The 17,853-nt window shown below is 35.1% G+C and overlaps 1 protein-coding gene and 1 pseudogene across 2 annotated transcripts; both read left to right on the forward strand.

Annotated features, from left to right (window-relative positions):
- The first annotated feature begins 6,039 nt into the window (after positions 1-6,039).
- LOC147297488 (transcription factor MYB61 pseudogene) lies at positions 6,040-7,122 on the forward strand (annotated as a pseudogene).
- Positions 7,123-8,184: 1,062 nt separating this feature from the next.
- Positions 8,185-15,441, forward strand: LOC147297489 (Transducin/WD40 repeat-like superfamily protein). Of its 2 annotated transcripts, XM_086252642.1 has the most exons (13): positions 8,185-8,526; positions 9,336-9,479; positions 9,988-10,118; positions 11,067-11,291; positions 11,507-11,691; positions 12,218-12,318; positions 13,195-13,350; positions 13,796-13,851; positions 13,979-14,036; positions 14,441-14,561; positions 14,640-14,750; positions 14,833-14,990; positions 15,032-15,441. In XM_086252642.1, exons 1-12 carry the CDS (start codon positions 8,377-8,379, stop codon positions 14,949-14,951), a joined length of 1,557 nt encoding a protein of 518 aa, XP_086108768.1. In that variant the 5' UTR covers positions 8,185-8,376; the 3' UTR covers positions 14,952-14,990; positions 15,032-15,441. The 2 variants fall into 2 exon arrangements, with proteins under 2 accessions (XP_086108768.1, XP_086108758.1); XM_086252632.1 differs by having other exon boundaries at positions 14,833-15,441.
- Positions 15,442-17,853: the final 2,412 nt, after the last annotated feature.

Below are 17,853 nucleotides of genomic sequence, written 5' to 3' on the forward strand. Positions count from 1 at the left end.
GCTCGGAAGCTTGGAAGCTCGGAAGCTAGGAAGCTCGGAAGCTCGGAAGCTCGGGAGCTCGGAAGCTAGGAAGCTCGGAAGCTCGGAAGCTCGGAAGCTCGGAAGCTAGGAAGCTCGGAAGCTCGGAAGCTAGGAAGCTCGGAAGCTCGGGAGCTCGGGAGCTCGGGAGCTCGGAAGCTCGGAAGCTAGGAAGCTCGGAAGCTCGGAAGCTAGGAAGCTAGGAAGCTCGGAAGCTAGGAAGCTAGGAAGCTCGGAAGCTCGGAAGCTCGGAAGCTAGGAAGCTCGGAAGCTCGGAAGCTAGGAAGCTCGGAAGCCCGGAAGCTCGGGAGCTCGGAAGCTCGGAAGCTAGGAAGCTCGGAAGCTCGGAAGCTCGGGAGCTCGGAAGCTCGGGAGCTCGGAAGCTCGGAAGCTCGGAAGCTAGGAAGCTCGGAAGCTCGGAAGCTAGGAAGCTCGGAAGCTCGGAAGCTCGGAAGCTAGGAAGCTCGGAAGCTAGGAAGCTCGGAAGCTAGGAAGCTCGGAAGCTCGGAAGCTTGGAAGCTAGGAAGCTCGGAAGCCCGGGAGCTCGGAAGCTCGGAAGGTTTTTGCACCTCAACTGAGGGTAGAGAATTCAATGGGGAAAAGTTGTAACGTTCCCACAGACGGCGCCAAACTGTTGATGCCCAAATATGGTAGAGCAGTCAACGTCGAGTCGAACCACGTAGGCCCGTTGACCCACCACTGAGCGGATGACACGTCGAAGTGGGGCAGGAACGGACAGCTGGGGTCCGACTGGTGAGGAATGAGAGAGAATGATATCCAGAGCACCCTGCACAGGTACACAAAAGTGAGCGGGAAGAGCACCGGTGTGGTGCCGGCCAAAGGTCCTCCGACGCTCAAGTCAGTGTTCAGAGAGATCTGAGAGCAGAGTGAGTGAATAGTATAATCATGATTTCAGTTGTCCTTTTGTGACAAGAAGGTACCTCTTTTATAGTACCTTTGGAAGAGTGTCAACCAATCTGGTGATGACACGTGTCCCTTGTGATGACTTGCACTGTAGGAGCGCCACGTGTCACCGGTCTCGAGGATCCGAGTGAGTTGACACGGGTCGGGGCCTAGGAGGCTGGAGCTTAGGAGGCCGGAGCCTATGGGGCCGGAGCTTAGGAGGCCGGAGCCTATGGGGCCGGAGCCTAGAAGGTCAAGGCCTAGGAGGCCGGAGCCTAGCGGGGGCTTAGCTTTTGGGTCTAGGCCCAAACGACATGATGTTAAGCCTTGTGTGACTTGTCGTTATGCCCAGATGATTAATCATACGAACACTCATCAACTAAGGTTCCTTCAGCATGACCAACATAAATATGAAGATAAGATGCGATATGTTGATGACTAATTAAATTAAATTGACCATTTTCCAAAAGGCATGTGTTTTTAGTGTATATTAAATTGTATTTTGTCAAAAGTATTTTATCTCCGTATAATAAGAAAATAATTATGTATGTTTTAAACCAATTAATTATTAACTTAGTGATAGTTATATTTACAATATTAGAAGTGGTCCGAAATTTGAGTCTCCCTTCTCAAAAAATTATCAGAATATACGTAGATGTTGTCACTTGTCACTACATAAAGCAGTAGCACACAATATGTTAAAAAAAAAAAAAAAGCATAGCACACAAGGGGGCAATGATGGTAATCATCCCATTAGACAGGTTCAGTGAGACAATTAAAGTAACAACAGAAAAAAGAAATGTAATATAAGAAAAGTCATAAAAGGAGCTATATATAGTGTGGGAATGAAACGAATTTGCGGGATGAAGACATTGATAATTTACTAGTACTAGTGGGGTGATAATCAAGCTTTTTTGGCTTTTGCATCAAAAAATCATACTTGAAAGTGGTGATCATGGAAGCTCAGACAAAGAAAACAAAGAAAGAGATGATCATGGAAACACAGACCAAAAAAGGAAAAAATTGATCATAGAAAGTCTCTGTACCACTACTATATATAAGGAAATTTTTGTATAATTAATGGACTGGTGGCTGGTCCATCATTCTTATTAATTATGATCATATACATATTAATTTAAGAGATAATTAGACTTATATTCTTTAGAAAAACAGTTTTTAGATGAAGACCGAAAGTGTTTTAAAATTTATAAAAAAATTCTTTTAAAACATAATAATTTATAAGAAAATCTTTTTAATTCATAATAAAGTCATTCTCCGATTTGAAAAATATTTTTCCCTATTTGAAGAGTATTTCCTTTCCTAGAGTGTAGAGTGGGCTTTGTAGAGACTGCATATTAGGTTTCAACATAAAACCGTCAAAGAAAGAAAAATAAAATGACTTAATTAAAAATCCTAAATTACTACCGGTTTTAGTCTAAGAAAGACTCATAAAATAGACTGAACTCTAAATCTCCCTTAATTTAATCAAATGTGTTAGCAATTCTGAACTTATATCAAATATATATAGGATTCTAAACGATATGATAGTGTTTTTATACTAAATATTTGGATATATATTAAAACTTATTTATTTATAACAAATAAAACAATAACACTATAAGTTCTTTAACATTATTAATTGAGCCTCTACTGTATACAAAGCTAAAATCCCATTAAACATGGGAAAAAGCCTAATCTTCTTCCAACGTATGGTTGAGCACCATGTGTGCAACCCCAAAAAGAGAGACAGAGAACAGTATTCCAAATTAAGCCAAAAAAAAAAAGTACCCAATTTGGGAATAAAACAAAGGGGCTTTTGTAGAAAACGAGAAAATATTGCTCTTTAGTGCAATGATGGTTAATGGTTTTGGGGGGGCCGGAGGCAAAAGATTCTAGTCTGCCTGTATTTTCCATTCTTGTCTGCTTTGCTTTTTCACGCGCGTGATTTCCTCCACACAAAATTCTCAGACTAAAAAATAACAAGATGAAACGAAAAGGAAATGTAATGTGGCTTTGGGCTTTGTAGGGAGATATTCATGAAAGGAGGCCACAGCCAATCATCATCTTCCCCGTTGACACCCAGGAATATGATTTGACACCCTCAAGCAATGGTTTGAGTGAACAAATCATATGCCTTGTTTTTGCTATTATTTGTTATTCTTGTTTTAATGTTAATTATATATTCAAAATTGAAATATTATGAATTTACGAATGTGGCTTCGAACTCACATATATTCAAACAATGTTATAAATTTATTTTTCATTTTTCTTTGATACTATAAGGAGCTCTTAAAGTCTAATGTCTTGACTTAAGATAAATCCTACAAATTAAATCATCGATCTTTCGTATATATTATTTGAGCTTAACATGTAGTATGCATGTTTAGAAAAATTGGAGGCCCTAAATATTTGAGAACTCAAGGCAATTACCGACTTCGCCTATTTTTAAGGCGAGCAACTCCAACTAGATCTTCCCCCAATCTGATTAATTAGGAGGAGCAACCCAATTCAAACGAAGTGCAAGAGACGCCTTTCCATCAGCAACAAATTAAAGTTCCTCTCGAGGTGGAGAAATATGTTTAACATAACACTGCCAATTCATTTCTTATTTACACATGCACCTACAATTCATAAAATATGGTTAAGATTGAAACTCAAACAAAAATAAAAAGAGAAAAACAAATAGGATATCCATATCCGAATATATAATTTAGAGAGCATAATGGATGGTGGGGATTTTAAATTAAAATTGATGAATTTATATGCAAGAAATGATGTAGTTATCTTTAAATCATTAGGCCTTCCCACACAAATGGCCATCAATGATCATTCTTCTCTCTCTCTCTCTCTCTCTCTCTCTAATTATATATATTAATATATATACTGTATATATATATATATATATATATGTTTGCTAAAGACATGTGGTTACATCATATCATTAGGGGAGAGAGAGTCACTGAATCAGTCAAGTCAAAATCAAACGTTTGATTTAAAGAAACAAAATAGAAAGATCAACGTTAATACCTAGGTAAAATATGGCTTAGTACCTTACATTAATTATCTTCACAGGTTGGTTGGGCCTGCTTTTTAGTATGCTAGCTTTACTATATATGATTAATTAATGACCTTCGATCTCACATGTCTGGCTCTAGCTAATATCATGCATCGATACCGATTGTGCATATAATATGTTGTTTTCATTCTATTAGTGGAAAATGTTCTCGACACGATCATAAATGCTCTTTCAAGATATATATATATATATATTAAAGGTGGCACATAAAAACATTAAAAAAAAGTGTCATACAACTACAAGAACTCAAATATAAATATTCAAATGTCCAAATTTTTAATTTATTATCCTCCAAATAAAATAAAAAAGTGTGTTGCTCGTCAATTAATCTCATCATCATTAATTAAATATGCCAAATTAATGATGATGATGATGGCTTCCAAATTAATCTCATCATCATCATTAATGATCATTAATGTGTTGCTCTTTGGAATGGGTCTCTGCATCCTCTATCCTGGGCATTTTGGTGAGTGATGGGCTGCCAAGTGACTAGGTTCTATCCATTGCAGTTGTTGACTTATTGTGGGGTTTATTGCTATATTGTTTGATTCTAGTTTTGTCTGATTTTACTGTGTAGTGAGCTGTTAGGTTTGTTTTGGTTGCTTGTAGTCTCTTACGTACTTTAGATTTTCTATTTTGTTGTTTGTATTCTTTAATGTAATTCTTCACTTGGCAAAAAAAAAAAAAATGCTAAATTAATATGATAGGATTATAATTAAAAGGGTGTCATATATATTGACATGATTTGTCATACGATTATATATATACACATATGCATACGATTAGATGAAATTTGAATATCTATATATATGTGAATGATTGATATGCATCTTAATTAATATGCTATATATGCAATATTTTAGTTGTCTATATGTATATATTTGATTTAATGATTGAGAGGCAAGCTCTCAAATTATATTCTCATTTGAACGTACAACTCCTTATATATATGCATGTGTATATAGATAATATTATAAAAAATGTTTCTTGTCAAGAAAATATAGTTTGTTATGTTATCAAATATTAACAGTTGACTAACATAAAATGCTAGATATTATCCTAAAAAAGAGAAAAATAATTACGGTTTTGTTTGTTTTATATAAGGTGTTTTTACATTTTACTTATTTGAATTTTGGGCTCAATCTCACTATAGTAGCTAAAAAAAAATTTGTGTCAATTTACCACCTAAATTAAAAATTTGTTCCAATGTATCACCTCTGGCTAATTTTGTCTAAACTTTTGTTAAAAAAAAAAAAAAAAAGTGTTTTGGTCTTTTTCAAGTTTATTGTTAGAAAAAAAAAATAGTTTTTTTACACTTTACTTGCTTTGACACAATAAAAAATTAACTTGAAAAGATCAAAATATCTTTATTTTTAACAAAAGTTTAGACAAAATGAGACAGATGTGGTACATTGCAACAAATTTTTAATTCAGGAAGTAAATTGACACAAATTTTGTTAAGTGATAAAGTGAAATTAAGCTCAAAATTCAGGTGAATAAAGTATAATAAAGCCTTTATATAATAATGACATTTTACATCATCCATCTATGTCTATATAATTCTGTTAGGCTTAGAAAAGCATTACTTGATGGATGTAGCGTGGGACCATCATTGTTTGTCCATTTTAATTATTCTCTCTCAATCAAGTAGGTTTTGAAATTAATATAACTAAAGATAAATGTAATAATCAAGTTAAGAGCCATGGAAGGTTGATAAGACAACATATTCAGGACTAGCAAGCCACCAAAACACTCCAACAGATTCAGGGGGTCCTCAATATCTGCGTAAACCCCACGTTAAATCTCTCTCTCTCTCCAAAGCGGTTTCCAAAGGGGTTTCTTTCAACCAATACTTTTATCTTACCATTTTATCTTTTAAGAGGTGTATTTTTTTTGTTCTTTATCTTACCATTTTATATAATAATAATACAAATGTGTACGTACCTTTTTCTAAAATTGGAGTGGATATATATATATATATATATATATAAGGTAAGATAGAGAGTAAATGATAAGGTGTGTGCTATAGCAATAGGTAGGAGATGGGTCATAACTGTTGCAGCAAACAGAAAGTCAAGAGAGGGCTATGGTCCCCTGAAGAAGACGATAATCTAATCCAACACATAAATGCCCATGGCCATGGTTCATGGAGTTCTGTCGCAAAACTAGCTGGTATATATTCTCTTTCAATTAACGATCTGTCGTTTAATGTATATATTTTTTCATATGGGTTTAATTATTAAATTTCCTCATGCAATATAGTATTAATTGCAGGCTTGCAGAGGTGTGGGAAGAGTTGCAGATTGAGGTGGATAAACTATCTGAGGCCAGATCTCAAGAGGGGTTCATTTTCTGAGGAAGAGGAGAGAATCATCTTAGATGTTCATAGAATTCTGGGGAACAGGTGGGCCCAGATAGCCAAGCACTTGCCAGGTAGGACAGACAATGAGGTCAAGAATTTCTGGAACTCATGCATTAAGAAAAAGCTCATTGCTAAAGGTTTTGATCCCAACACCCACAATCTTCTCCCCAAAACCAATTATAGTAATAGTGCGTGCAATTTTTCTCCAACTCAGCCCAATATTTCCATGGACATGAAAGCACTTTTTCTTGCATCACCTTATCGTATTTCCTCTCCTAATAATGATACTAGTTTTCCTACCAACCCTCACTTATTGCATGAAAGCTCAAGTATCATATCAACCTATGATTTATACCAAAACCCTAATAATATGGTTTGGACTAGTACTGATCTCCTAGAGAAACCCTCAATGGGAATGAGTGTCCCAACATCCTCTTCTTCTCACTCATCATATCCATCAGAGTTTGGGATAATAAATGAGAATTGCAAATGGGATACTAGTAGCTTTGAACTCATTGCTGATCAACCCACAAAACCTGAAGAAATAATATTGATGCAACAACTACAGCAGGAGGAGAAGGCTAATTGTGAAGTGGAAGATGAAAAGGCCAATGTGTTGATTGGTGGGCACACCATGGATGCTAATTCGCTTGGGAGCTCTAACTTTGATTTTGATTTTGATTTTGTGGAGTCTACACTAACGCCCTTTGGAATGTATTACCATCCGAGTTCATTGGATCAACTTGCATGGAATGGTGGTTAATTAGCACTTTTTTTTTTTTTTTTGTTGGGGAAGGGGAGGGGGATGTTAGCTAGGGTGGTCTTTCATAGCATTTTGTTTTTGTAATATATTCTGATTTGCCTCTCCTGTGCAGATATATATTATTTTTAAAAGAGTGATTTATGTAATGATTTAATTTCGACTTTAATTTAACGGCTTAGAGGATACATTTTTCTCAAGAGCAAATGCATGCCAAGGCAACAGATTACGTACGAATTTGTTTTATTTTCTTAACAAAGGCAACACACAGGTTGTCACAAATCGATAATATGTGTCAATCTAGTTGCCTATATCATCGCGCCATGTAAATATAATTGCCCTTTCATATGCTTTTTAATTAGCAGTGAAGATCAAATGTTGTCACTAATTGTTCTAGTGTTGTCGCATGATATTTGTTATCTTTGCCATTTTGGGCAATGAAGAATTAGAGTATTTTTGGTGATGAAATTTTTTTCTACATTGATGTTTCGTTCCTAAAACATCTGTGTTCTTAGTGCGTATATATCTGTCTTAAATACATGCATGATGATGCAATATCATTCACTTTTCAACATCATGTCAATCTATTTGTCCTATTGATACATTATTCTCACTTTCTTCATGCCTAGCTAGCTAGGGTTATATTCATCACGAGTCTTATTTGATAGATGTAGACAAATTCTTTATAAAATATAAATTTTATAAAGAAAACGTGTAAATTATGAATTTCGATCGTATTAACCGTTAATTAACCGACCTTGATAAGGGCATTTTGGAAAGATAAGTTACATAATAATTAAAAGATCTATATGTCATCGGACTTTATATAAAAAATTTTAATGAGGAATTTTTATTTAATTAACTATAGTTTTAACTATACCATACGCGAATCTAATTTATGTATGAATTGAGACTAACAAATAGAGACATACAATTTGTAATAATTTGACAGTAATATGAAATCCTGATGGGTCAGGTCTAAAGGCCATTTAGCAAAGAACCTGGGCTGGACGATAGGCCCAAAATCTAATACACTGTAGCCCTAAAATTTCAAGGCAATGAAGGCCCAATCTGAATTTGGTTCCGCGGCATGGCTCCCAACTGTCAGGTCATGGTCGTGACTCGTGACCGTTTTTCCGGAATCCCTCCACCGCCTCAACGCTTCTTCTTCTACTACTGCCCTTGTGCTTCACTAAGCAACACCAAAGCACAGAGTCTAATAATAGTCTATGTCTCTCTCTTCGTCTCTGTAAAACCATGTCAGACGGTAAAGATCTTCCTGGGTTTTATTATGATGCGGAGAAGAATAGGTACTTCCCCATCAAAGGCCCAATACCCGGCTCTCGTCGTACCACTACTACTTCTGCTTCTTCTTCCGCTTCTTCCAGCTCTCAAATACTGACCCAGGTACACTAATTGTTCTACATTTGAACCCAAGTTTATATTTTTTTGTTTTGGTTGAAACCCAAGTTTATATTTTTCCAAGTTGGTATGTTTCCAAGAGCTTTGCCTATTTTGGATATGGGATTTTTGTTGTTTACACACTGGGTCTCTTAGAAGAGCTTAGGATGTTTCTATGTTTGTTGGGTTTTACTGGAATTACTCTTTCTACTGCAAGTTTTGTTCTTTTTGGTGGGGGTGGATTGGGAGTTCAAGTTGTGTTCCACTTGTTTTGGTGGTGGTCTTTAGTTTCTTATTGTGAGATTTTGATTTTATAATGAAGAATGTTCCTTAAAACTGATCATTAGAATTGGGCTAATCTCATTCTCTAAAATTTTTTTTGGCTTGCTGAGAATTGTTTTGTTTGTTACACATTAAAGTTTTTAGCACTTTAATAAATGTAGTGGTTAGCAAAGTAAAACCTCTTGGTGTTTTATGAGTAAGATAGTCACGTGATCAGGTCCTTGTAGTGCAAATTTTTGTTTGGCCTTGATTAGAAGACTAATGACCTTCATCGTAGATTTGTTTCCAACGATGTAAATTTGTAAATAAACAAGTGAATTTCTAAAACATGGCATGGAGCCCTTAGTATGTAGTTTCATATAGTATTACTTATTAATCACATAGATTTATAGCAGTTTTTTCTTCTCTGGTTGCATCTCAAATCCCTCCAGATTATAGCTGCTGCTTATTCTCGGTTTTTATGTTTTTAGTTAGGCAGTTTATGAAATTATCAATAAACTTTTTAAGGTTTGTTGTGATTCATTCTTTTGTAGGTAACTAACACATGTAGGCGAACCAGAGTAAGAACTTCTAAGCTGCTTCAGGCCAGGGAGTTATATGGTAATCTCATTACTTTCAGTAAAGGGAGGTGTAACTTCAATGAGGAAGTCCAGAAGGCACAAATATCCCATCCTGTGGTATGTTGATTTAATATAGGCCTTGAGTTTAAGTCAAGTTTTCCACTTGTGTTGAAGTTTAGCCTATTATGATTCCCAGCAATTCTGTTTCCAGGTTTTACTTTCTGCATGATTAGTTTCCCTAATTCACGTTGAACATTTTTATGATCTTCTTTTTTGATTAGGGAGGGAGACATCCTTTTTCCCCTCCCAGTGGATATGTTGTTGGGCCTTTATTTGTAATAGCATATATTGTTTCAAATTTTACTGGAAGTGTCTTTGAGTCTCTATTTGGCATATCTAGAATTCAGAAACAAAGAGCTTTGAACATATCTGTGCAGATTTTCTGTTTTAGCCATGGCATTAAATTTAGTGCCAAGTGATGTTAAGAGCTGCATTTTTGTGTCAACTGGTTGAACATAGATTAAAGTAAGGATGGATGGGGACACTATGGGAATGTCATTTCGAACTCATTTTACTGCAGGAAATTTATAACTTTATTTTTATCACTTTGTTCTATGAATTGCAGGTTTGGAAGTATCAGGGAACAAATGAATTAGGTGATGGTGCTTTGGAGAGGATTCACATGAGTGTACAGACACGAGAGGGTCAAACTGATACGGATTTTCTATTAGCAGGTGGCATAAATGGCCTTATAAGGTATAATAATATAGTTGCAGTCTGATGTAATTTTGCATGCATTTTACCTTTCTTAAGAACGTTCAGGATCTTCAAAGTTTGTGATAATAGTTTTGGAATAAGCTATGGTTGCATGAATAAGTGATTGTTTATAGGGTTTCAAGACTTTGAAGATGGATCTGTCAGAATATTATGAGAATCTATGCATTTATTTAGTGTGTTAGTGCTATTGAAGAATTAATGTGCTATGGCTAGTGCATAGTGTTTTGTTTCATTTTGGAGAGTCATGGAACAACCAAACAATGTAGAAACCACTCCGCTTTTTGGATAGGAGCACTCTAATTTTTCTAATCTATTCTCAATGTGTAGGGAATTTTCGGAAGCCATTATTTCTAATTCTAATGCAGCCTGTAATATGATATCCTACATTCATTTATCATGTGATAAGCACCAAGTGCTGATTTGGGCCTTCATGTAAGCAGATTTTTCTAATACATTTTGTTTGAGGTATTGAAGAATGAACATAACGTGTCTAAAACTCTAAATGTATTTCGTCTGTTGGTTGAGAATTCCTAATCAATCTGGGCATTGAATATTCTTTGGTTGAGTATGCAAATACACAGATCTAGATTGGATAGGATGGTTCAAATGCACTATTTTTAGTACATATAGTGTGTAAATGCCCTGTACTCAAAGTTACTCTATGTGCTATTTTCAAAAGCAACATCAGGTTTTTGAGTTTAGGGTGTTTTATATATTTATTCTAGTTTTCTTTTGACAATAACATAATTTCATTTCCATTTCTTTCTTAATCTGCTTGTTACCATGATATCAGTATTGTTGTTTATTTGTATTACATTACACTTATGCCTTTAGAAGTTCTTATCCTTGGTATGGTTCTTTACATATTTCTCATAATAAGTTATTACTAGTTTTTCTTTGGAATTTGATCTGGTGATGCTCTTGCAGTTTTTTTGAAGTTGGAAAAGTTGCGCAGGGTTTTGACTTTGGGATGAAATGCATGCCAGATCGTGTCTGGCCTGTCTTTAACAAAAGTCAAGTAGAGTGTAGTAAAGTGCCTGGGCACATATGGAGACCAGCTCAAACTACACCGCGAATGCCATCAAATATATCTAGTATAAAATTGTTTGGAAAGCAGCCTCACGCAGAAGGTGGTTCTAGCAAGCATGCGTTGTATCCTTTCATACATAGATCAAACTCTTTTTCTTACTTTTTAATATAGAATACAAGTTTGATGCTTGTACACAGACATTTATTTATCTGACTCAACTCTCAGAATACCTTCTACGCTTTCCTTCCTTTCTATTTATGTGAAACAATTTCCAGCATTTGTCATATTAAAGAAAAAACTAATTTTACTTCTGCAAAGCCTTAACATAAGAAAACAGGGTGTCAACGTTGGGATCTGAGAAGTGTGGTGGAGCTCTTATAGTTGTTCACCTTACTAAGCTATTTGATTTTGATTTTAGTCCAAATAGGCCTTTCCTAAGGCGAAACATTGATGAGGTTGCAGCTTTCAACTGCACTATCTGGACTGCAGATTGTGGACCTGATGGGAGTCATGCAGTGATTGGCAAGTACTATTTCATTTTTTTTCTTGTTATATTTTAAACTATTGTCAGTCTTACCATTGGCTTTAATGCTTTCTTATCAGTAGGTTCTTTGATAAGAGACCTGATTTCCAATACAATAAGACACTGTGGTTTGAAAAATTCAGGGCCCACACACACACACAGAGTTCTTTGTTAGGAGACCTGAAATCAAATACATCAAGACACCGTGATTTGCAAAATTCTCAATACGCACATACATACCTCTCTCTCTCTCTCTCAACATTCATTTGATTGCTGTTTGTTGTGACACAAAGATAATTAGTTAATCAAGTGTTTCCCTTTCTGATTTTAGCTTATACATTACAGTTTGAGCTCTGTATTGTAACAAACTCCAGGCTTATAGAATTCTGCAGTATGTAGTATTAAGTCATTTTCTTTCTTTCCTGCTTTCGTGTTGCTATTGCGGGTAGTATGCAAAATATGCTTGAAGGTAACTGTTTTCAGAAGTGTAGATGTTGTTGAAGATATTTCTTGTGTTTGTTACAGGGACCAACCTGGGAGCTGCTTTGGTGAATTTGGAAACTGGGGATGCGTCATGGCTGTTACGTAGTAAAAGTGATGTTTTGGCACAACAAATTGTTCACTCGGTAATCTGTAACATAATTTAAGGCTTCCTGGAAGTTTTTTAAGTTGCCTGAGCTTATATACCTCTGGAATAAAGGATTTAACCATTTTAGCTTTGGATAACGAGTGAGTTTATTTTCTGGTTGTACTTTACAAAGATGTAACAAGTTAAGTGAAACTATTAATAACAACTCTAAGAGTGGGTTATATTCTGGTTGTACACTTGTACTTCAACAAAGAGTTATTGGTAAGTTATTATACATCTTTGATAATTTAAAGTATCTAAATGGTCTATACCACCTCTCCCTATCTTTACTACTTTTTGAAGATATCTACATATTTGAAAAATGTGCTGTTGATATTAAGTCAGTCTGCTGTGAAACAGTAGTGAGGTACACATGCATCCAGTTATCTTTTTGTTGTGCCTCAAAGCTAGACTTCAAAATTGGTTGAAATTAATTGGCTTTTCAAAGGCCAGTTCTAGTAGCAATCTCAGTTAATGGTCAAGCGACCAGATGCTACACTCTGGTTCTAGTTTGTGGAAGACTCTTAGGAATGCTACTTTAATGTGAGGCTTTTAGGGGTTTGAGGGTCAAACTTTTCTGGCCCATGTGGTATGTTGTCACTGCCCTCAATGGTCCTTCCTATTGACACAGGTTGTAAAGCTTGATTAATTAGACTGTTGATAAAACTTTTCACTATATGGTTTTGATAAGCTAAATAAACTATACTGCTTTCATAATTATGTTGTCCGTCCTGATTGTGCTCTGCAAATTGTACGGTTGATGATACAAATGCACAGTTTAAGTATCAATGTTTGCGTATGGAATAACTCAAATTCTTTTGTAGTAACTTTTTTTATATAATTTTTTAAACTCATCTTTGTTTATTTATTGTAGGGAAACGTTGTTCTATGTGGGCTCAGAAATGGAGCAATTGTAACAGTTGATGTTCGTGAGAAACATGAAGCATTTTCTGCAAGACGTGTTAGACATAGAATACGTCACTCACCTTTGGATAACACTCTTGGAAAATCTAGTAAACAATGGTTTAAGGTAAAAAGTTCATTTGCTGACATAACAAACTGTAGTTTCTCTTTTTCTGTTTTCTTCAGAAAGAATTTTTATAAATCATTGATTTAAAATTTCAAGTATGTTTAAGTGACAATTAAGTATAGATTTGAATAGAGCTCATATCTCTGATTAATCAAGTTTTTGTTTTAAGTGTATACTTTGATGTTCTGTAACTCAATAATTTACTCAATAATTTTTTCAATTTATTCTTTTCAAAAAGCTTATGATTTTGATGAAATGGAAACATCTCTTTTCCATTTTTATTTACCTCCAGCTGGCATTTTTTTACGAAATTATTTTAATCGAATGTGGAGCTGTTTTATTAATATCTTTTCCCACTGCGGTGATTCTGTTCCATTTAGTAGCTTACTTTGCTCATCTAGGTAAAAGTTAAAACTGTAAATGATCTGAATATTTTGTTGTGCAGCTCTCTGGAGATATACATCCTTCTCATACCACTAAAATGCCTTCATCTATTGCATGGTCAGTGCAATTATCTAATGGGATGCCTTTTTCTATTTCAAGTTTCTCATTTCCTATAAAAAAAAAGGGATACTTTATTTTTTTAATGTTGTTCATAACTTCTGCTCACTCTGATTTGATACTCTAGTTTGGTATCACTTCAGTTTGATGACCAGTACTTCTTGGCAAGCTCCATGGATGGAACGGTTAGTGTTTATTTCAACCTTTTTTAAAGACATTCTCTTATTCTGCATGTTTGCTCATGACATATAACCGCAAGTATGGCCACTGGTCTGTACATATATGTAACACCTACGAAGTATCAATAAGAATATTAAGTTTTTACAATTGTCTTGCATCAGTTGAAGTCATTTTCACTCTACATTTTCCTTTCAACTAAAATATCATTTACCATTACATAATTAGAGAGCTTATTTTTTCAAAGAAAAAGAACCAGGATCATGTCTAGGTACGAGCTAGTTTATTACATATATCCTTAGGCAAAATACAAAACATCTCAAATCTGGTTGTTATTGCTGGCGTGCTGCAACGATTTTTGTCAATATCACTCTGATCAGTTCTTGTTCATTTCACTTCATTGGCTTTGCAGGTGAAGCTTTACGATCATCGCATAATCCAAAGAGGGGCTGTACAATCTTACGAGGGGCATGTGAATTCCCATACTCGTATGCAGCTTGGAGTTGACCCGTCTGAGAGATTTGTCATGTCAGGTGAATATCATTTTAGTGCATGTCATATGTTTTGGCAAGGATTAGCCTTTGAGTTTTTCTTATAAATTTTTCTTATAGGTGGAGAGGACTGCAATTTACGAATTTGGAGTATTAAGTCCGGTGAACTTCTTTTAGAGGATAAATTCTCCAACACAGTCCCCATGACTGTGTGCTGGCGAAGACCTGAACGTAACCTCTTTTTCTCTTGTGCTCCTATTCTTATTCCCGTTTTCTCCATTTTATTGACCTTTAGATTTCAACTCCTCTGTAGGGTTTAAAGGACTGTTGGATGACAGGCAAAGCTACGAACATCTTGATTCCAAAAATTATAGTTTGGGGGCATGGGTTGGATCACAGGATGGACTATTTTACATGAACTGGCAACTGTGAGTGGTGCGAACGTGTTCTCAAGAATGCTTTTACAAATGTGCAAAGCTTAGCATTTCCTGTTGTACTGATGCTTGAGTGTAGCAAAGCTTAGCATTTCCTGTTGTACTGATGCTTGAGTGTAGCAAAGCTTAGCATTTGTGAGCTGAACCGCAAGGCAACGCTGCTGTGATCTATAAACAGGGTGCAGGTGATGATCCTGACCTTTTTTAACTGAGACTTTTAAGACTCTTGGCCTTGAGGAAGACTACTGCAAAATTATCTAGATGGTAATAGTAGTGCAAGCTGCTTCTTAGGTGTTTTTTTTTTTTTTTTTTCCTTTGTAAAGATAAAAGCGGGAACATAATGAGTCTGAAGTGATACTCAACAATGTGATTGTAAAATGATATTATGAAATTCAATAGGGTGATATGGTACACTACTGCAATAGCTCATAAAACCATGAACGTATAATGGAATAAAAGTGATATGGACATTGATTTTGTTAAAGGCATGTTACCTGTGAGGGCTGTGATTTTGTTTTTAATGTTTAGGATAGATGTCATTACCAACCCACACGCCATGTCTATACATCTATACACTATTAATTTGGTACAAATATCCAGCATGCATGCCAGGTGTTTATAGCAATACTCTTATCCCTGCAGAAAATTATGGTTACCCCGGGACCACGTATGGTAAAGAAAGCTATGAAAAGACTTTGATCACTTTTATCAAAGGAGACAAGTAATTCTTTTGATCTCTTTATTGGGTGACTTGACTGCTGGTGTTTTTCAAGGGTGGTTTTTATCTCTCAGTTTTATACCAATAGTTTTTCATAGGGCACAACAGTTTCTTATGGAGATAAAACTCACTCAAAATCAAAAGTGAAGACAAAATGATGCTTTGATTGCCAAAAGCTAATCACCTAAGCCCCTCTTATAGACTAATACTCTCTTAGAGAGAGAGAGAGAGAGAGAATAATTAGGAAATCTTAAACATATATGCTTTCTGGAAGTTTGTTTTTGTTTTATTTTTTTTTACAATGATGGAATATACATTACAAATATCTGCTTCATTGGTGCTTGGATGAAGAGATTAAACTTGGTATTTAGATCAAAATCGAAATTTATGCAACTGAGATATTCTAATTTCTTTGTTTGAGTCGTATTCAAAATGGAAAGTCTAAACTTCAAATTCCATGCAGAATTTCAAAATTTCTTGTTTTGGCTCGTTTACTAACCTAAACAAGGAAATTAAAATACGTCATTGCATAAATTTCAAGTTTGATCTAAATACCAAGTTTAATCTCTTCATCCAAGCACCAATGAAGTAGATATTTGTAATGTATATTGCATCATAATCTTGATACGACCCAAGTCCAGATTTTTTCATAATCCCAAGACAATAAAATTTTATAGGAAAAACATCAACCACCGAAGCATCACCACTCCACTGCCACAACCACCACTAACAGCACCCTTCATCACCATTAACAATATATTTTTAAATTCCCGATTCTATTATTTGAATATGATTGAAGATTCCAAAAATTATTTTTCTTTATTGTTTAAAAGTATGTCCCTGTTTTTTTTTTTTTTTTGGCCAACAAATGTCCCAGTTTAAAAGTAGGAATATTTACCTAATTTTAGGTGTGCAAATAGGATGACCCTAGCTACAGCAAGTGTTAGCATGTTCAACACAATGGTCAATAGTGCAGGTTCAGTTTTTAAGGTGTTGAGGTGAGTCGCATATATATATGGACCACATAAACAAATTTTATAAAAATTTGAACCCCATAAGATTCCAATTGACCATTGTGGAGTTTGGTCAATCTTTGCCATGATTTGAAGAAGATCATGCATGCTTTAAGGGATGAGAGAAGAGAAACTTATAAAACAAGTGCCTAAGTGCCAAAGTGCCAAAGTGCCAAGTAGCTCCACTCATAAGCAAACAAGCTAGAGAAGGTAGCTATTAGCTAAGAGGAGGATAAAAACAGTGGATGAGGCCGAGGCACGTGAGAATGCACACCATCCTTTTGTGGTTTGGTCTCAGCTTTTAAAAGGGAGACTGAGAGTGAGAGACAGATTACAGATAAAAGGGCATGAATGAAATGTAGTTCCAATAAAGGAAGAAGGGTTATATAGGGAAATTGAAAAGGAGACCCCCAGTCACCATTGGCTTTGGATGCCAGGTCTGTATGTTTAACTTTACACGCAAAACAATGGGGTTGTTTTATGCCTCTTTTGTTTCTTTTAATTTTCCCTTTAATTATTGCATATACAGTGAAGTCTCATCTCAAACAAAAGCCCCAAAGCCTTACCCACAACAATTTCTGAATCATTATGTCCCTAGCTCCCTCTTCTATATATCTCTTGCAACTAAAAGGACAACATTTGATCAATCCACTCCCATTATAAACATTCCCAAACTAATTACTTTTTCTTACTTTCTCTTTTGACAACTGATAAAAAGCAAAAAAGAAATTTCATATTCAACTACCTTACTTGGAAAGAAACATGCTTATTTTTCATTAAAAAAAAAAAAACAAAAATTAGACCCAAAAAATAAACAAAAACAAAAACCTTCAATCAGTATTCATAGTTTCATACAATTACAATATGAAGGTGGTACCATGCACTAATTTTAATCTTGCTACCTCATCTCCATTAGAGATTCTGAAGACAGTAAATATGGGAGAAATAAATAGTTTAATAACACTGTGAATATATTGGAATAAATATGAGCAGAATATTCATATTTTCCTCTAATTTCACTGAATTTAACTGGTAGAAAATGAGGGTAGTAATTTGGTGAACTTAATTTCTTCAACATCCAGATCGATGCTAATTATATATCTTGATCATGTTATGTATATATTGGAATGAAGAGCAAATTAACACTATTATCTAATCATAATTGTATA

The sequence above is a fragment of the Dryas octopetala genome, chromosome 1, assembly GCF_963921425.1.
Source record: "Dryas octopetala chromosome 1, drDryOcto1.1, whole genome shotgun sequence".
Classification (NCBI taxonomy): Eukaryota; Viridiplantae; Streptophyta; class Magnoliopsida; order Rosales; family Rosaceae; genus Dryas; species Dryas octopetala.

Excerpts from the sequence above, each read along its gene's own strand:
- LOC147297489 (XM_086252632.1), top strand. The coding sequence starts at position 8,377 with ATGTCAGACGGTAAAGATCTTCCTGGGTTTTATTATGATGCGGAGAAG. Across the intron at positions 11,292-11,506 it reads GGTTCTAGCAAGCATGCGTT|GGTGTCAACGTTGGGATCTG; the intron begins GTATCCTTTCAT and ends ATAAGAAAACAG. Across the intron at positions 13,852-13,978 it reads ATGCCTTCATCTATTGCATG|TTTGGTATCACTTCAGTTTG; the intron begins GTCAGTGCAATT and ends TTGATACTCTAG.